Source organism: Mesitornis unicolor, unplaced genomic scaffold (assembly GCF_000695765.1).
Source record: "Mesitornis unicolor isolate BGI_N332 unplaced genomic scaffold, ASM69576v1 scaffold11297, whole genome shotgun sequence".
Taxonomy (NCBI): Eukaryota; Metazoa; Chordata; class Aves; order Mesitornithiformes; family Mesitornithidae; genus Mesitornis; species Mesitornis unicolor.
The window spans coordinates 7,042-10,475 of record NW_010194352.1 but is presented as its reverse complement, the minus strand read 5'-3'; the positions used below and the strand labels follow the sequence as shown (position 1 = coordinate 10,475).

At 52.8% G+C, this 3,434-nt stretch overlaps 1 protein-coding gene across 1 annotated transcript in view; it reads left to right on the top strand.

The window, feature by feature from the left end:
* Positions 1–6: 6 nt before the first annotated feature.
* Positions 7–3,434, top strand: part of LOC104543215 (regulator of G-protein signaling 9-like) — a gene marked incomplete at its 3' end in the record, with an annotated part of 9,550 nt that continues 6,122 nt past the window's right edge. Inside the window, exon 1 of the mRNA XM_010187769.1 lies at positions 7–117. Coding sequence (XP_010186071.1) covers positions 55–117 — 63 coding nt within the window. The remainder of the gene's footprint in view (positions 118–3,434) is intronic.

The following is a 3,434-nucleotide window of genomic DNA, read 5'->3' as shown; positions in this document are numbered from 1 at the left end:
GGCACTGCCGTTCCTCCAGCCTGCTCCGCTCGCTCCATCGCTCGGCCCGGCACCATGACCGTCACACGGCTCGACCAGGGGCAGCGCTACCGGCCGCGGATGGCCTTTCTGAAAAAGGTGAGCACTGAGCGGGGAACAATCGCGCACCGCTCTGGGCATCGGCACCGACGGGCAGGTCGGGGCGGTGCCCAGGGCAGCGTTGACCGGTGTTCCGATCGGAGGGACTCATGATCATAGTGTCCTGCCCGGCCACATCTCTCCGAAGCTCCTCTGTGGGTGTGGGGACCGAGAGGTGACAGCCCCATCCCCAGGGATCAGAGGCTGCGACCTGTTGCAGAGCCCTGTGGAGCCCGGTTAGCTCCGGGGTTGAGGCTGGGGGGCTGATGGACAATGTGTGCTGAAGTCATGGAGGAAATAAAACTAATTTTGTTTATTTTTGTAAATTAGCCATAGCTGAATTATTCTCCTGACACACTTTCTCCCTCTCCCACCTTTTTCCCCAAAAATCCTCAAAATGGTGTAATTTCCCAGGGGAAAACCCATCATCTGCAGTACCAGGCCACTTGGTTCAGCTCTGGGCCACGATCGGTCCAGCACATGCGTTCCCAGTGCTCCCACCTGATGTCCACTTTCGGAGGATGTATCATGGCCAACCGCCTGCTCTCTGTCTCTTTCCACTCTTTTTGAAATGAGCGTATTTATGACCAAAAACAGTTGAAAGAGTGGGAAGATGCATGCCTACGCTTTTGGATGTGATGCGTAATTTTATATAGCGTTTGGTGGGGTTTTTTTGGTAGCATTCATTCAAAAGTGTAGCCACTTTTAGTTTAACTCGTAGCTACAGATTTTAAAAAGCAGGGTGTTAAGCTAGCTTTTCTCCCACTCACCTCTCCTGCCTGTGGCTTAGCCTGTTGAGTGGAATTAGCTGAATTTCTAGTGACAAGTAGAGCCCACCACTTGCTGTTCGAGTGGAGTTAGCTTTCCTGCAACACCCACGACCTGAGCAGGATTCCAGGAGGAGAAGGGGGGAAATTTGGGGTTATTCAGTGCTAATGTATGAGCCTGGCAATATAAGCCCCATAATTTTTACTCTAGAGGAAGTAAATAAGGTATTTTCTTTGGTGCTATGTTTTTCAAGGTAAATTTGGCTGGGGAGCCTTGCCAAAAGAAATGCGCTGGGCCAAATCCTGCACTGAGTAATATTCTGCAGAGCTGTGTGCGGGGGTGCAAAAGAGAAGCTGCGTGCTTTGAGAAAACAACCTCCAGCAGCTGTGCTTCAGCTGCTCCGTAGGAGTCTTTGCAAAGTGCTCTTGAGTTCCTCAGGTGGGAAGATCTGTTAAAATCCAGCAACTGCTGTTGCAGAGCATGCACCACTCGCGCTGTCAGCAGCGAGAGGCTTTGAGTAGTTACAGTGCTTTGCAAGTCTAAGACCTGTTAGAATGGGGAAAGGAAGCTCCTGGATAAAGACGCTGGCTCTCATCTCTGATTTCCTTCCTCCTCTGTTTTTTCCAGTCCTCAGGAATGCGGTGTGTGGAGCCTCAACTGTTACGATCTGTACGTGCATGGCCGCATCCTCAGAGCTCCCCTGAAATACCGAGCACCTTTACTGGTTGCCTGTGTCAGGAGCTGAGGATGCTCGGCACACATCCAACAAGCGCCTCGCAGGCTTACATCCCCGAGGAGCTAAAATCCTAGAGAGGAGCTTCCTTGATTGCTTACGGCTGTGCTCGAGCTTTGCCACCAGCTGGCACATTCGCTGTAGCCGTGGGTTTGTGCCAGCCACACGGGGGAATTCCTGCCGTGCTGTCAGGCCCTGTTGTGCCTTTGCAGCTGCCGTGTGTCTCCGTGTGCAGGTTCTCGAGCACGCAGCTTGTGAGCGCCAAACCCAAAGGGGTTTGCTTTGGGGATGGTGGGCACTGCCATGTGCTTGCTGTGAGGCTGCTCTGCACCACTTGGGCTGGATGTAGAGCTTGGTCTTCATGGCCAAACCACAGGGGAATTGGGGAGTCCCCCTTCCCCTGCAACACCTGCTAGTCCATGAAATACCCAGGAATAATGCTCAGGTTTTTTTATCCCATTTTTTCCCCTCCTAACCTGTCTTGGTAGGAAGAATATTGGCTCAAAAGTCTGTTGGGACAGGAGGAAGGCTCTGAAATGCATTTTGGCTGTGCGCTTGGCCAGATGCTGGGAGAGCTTGAATCAGCCCAAGGCCTTGGTGCCCTCCAGGCCCCAGCAGCCAGGATCTGGGCTCTGCTGGGCATCAGCTGTCAAAGCCAGAGGCAGCACCGGGCAGGGCTGTGCTCTCCAGTGGCTGCGAGGCTGTGTGTTTTTCCTTGCTGTGCTACATGAGCTGCATCGTGACTCATAGCTTGTGGGTAGGGCTGATGGATGCTGCTCGCCTTTCTCCTCTGCCTCCTCCTTGCTCTGGTTTCCGATGGCTCCTCCTGAGGCAGCGCTGCAACCAGGGAGGGACTGGCCTGGGGTCTGCGGCATGGCTGAGGGCTTCTGCAGCCTGGCTTCATCCTCTAGGCTTAGACTCGCCAGAAGCTGCTGGCCCACACCTGCCAGGGCATTCCTCAAGGCGTGCAAGCATCTGAATTGTGTTTTTGCTGGAAATCACATCTATTGGACTCCTGCTCTCTAAGTGAGGCCCTGGATGTGGTTGGAGGCCAGCTCAGCCCCATCCCATCCTCCCTTTCCCTGACACAGGTGGGGAGATGCCAGTGCTATGCATTTCTGCGGAGCGTGGTATGCTCTGAGCAGCCCTGACACAGGTGGGGAGATGCCAGTGCTATGCGTTTCTGCAGAGCGTGGTATGCTCTGAGCAGCTCTGGTGAGAGGTGATGTCCTTGGCCAGGCAGGACCGTGTCTGGTTTGGTTTTGCTGCTGTGTGGGTTTACAATTGATGTTTTCTTCATTTCTTCTTTTTTTCTTTTCTGATCATCCATGAATGCCCAAAGCAGGATTGTGTGTTAGTTGTAGACCTAGAAAATAATTGAATTAGCCTTCTGGGGCTCGAGTTGCAGTGAAGGGGAGTATTGCTACCTTGGAAATCGGAGCAGGGAGGGATGATCTTTGCAAACAGTCCAAGGCAGTGAGGGGGGCAAGAACTGGGCAAATACAATGGAGATGTTTAATTGTAAATACAACAGATGTTTTATTACAGCACCAAGAGTGGGCACTGGCTGTGAACTGAAGCCTGCTGGGAAAATTTGTCTTGCATCTGAAGCAAAGATGCCCCTGTCTGTATCTGGTTGATGCTGAGAGGGGCTGAACTCCTCACCTCTGAAGTGTTTTGTTGTCAAGTGTCAGAGTCTCAGCACTCACTTGCATCTGAAGCAAAGATGCCCCTGTCTGTGTCTGGTTGTTGCTGAGAGGGGCTGAACTCCTCACCTCGGAAGTGTTTTGTTGTCGAGTGTCAGTCTCGGCACTCG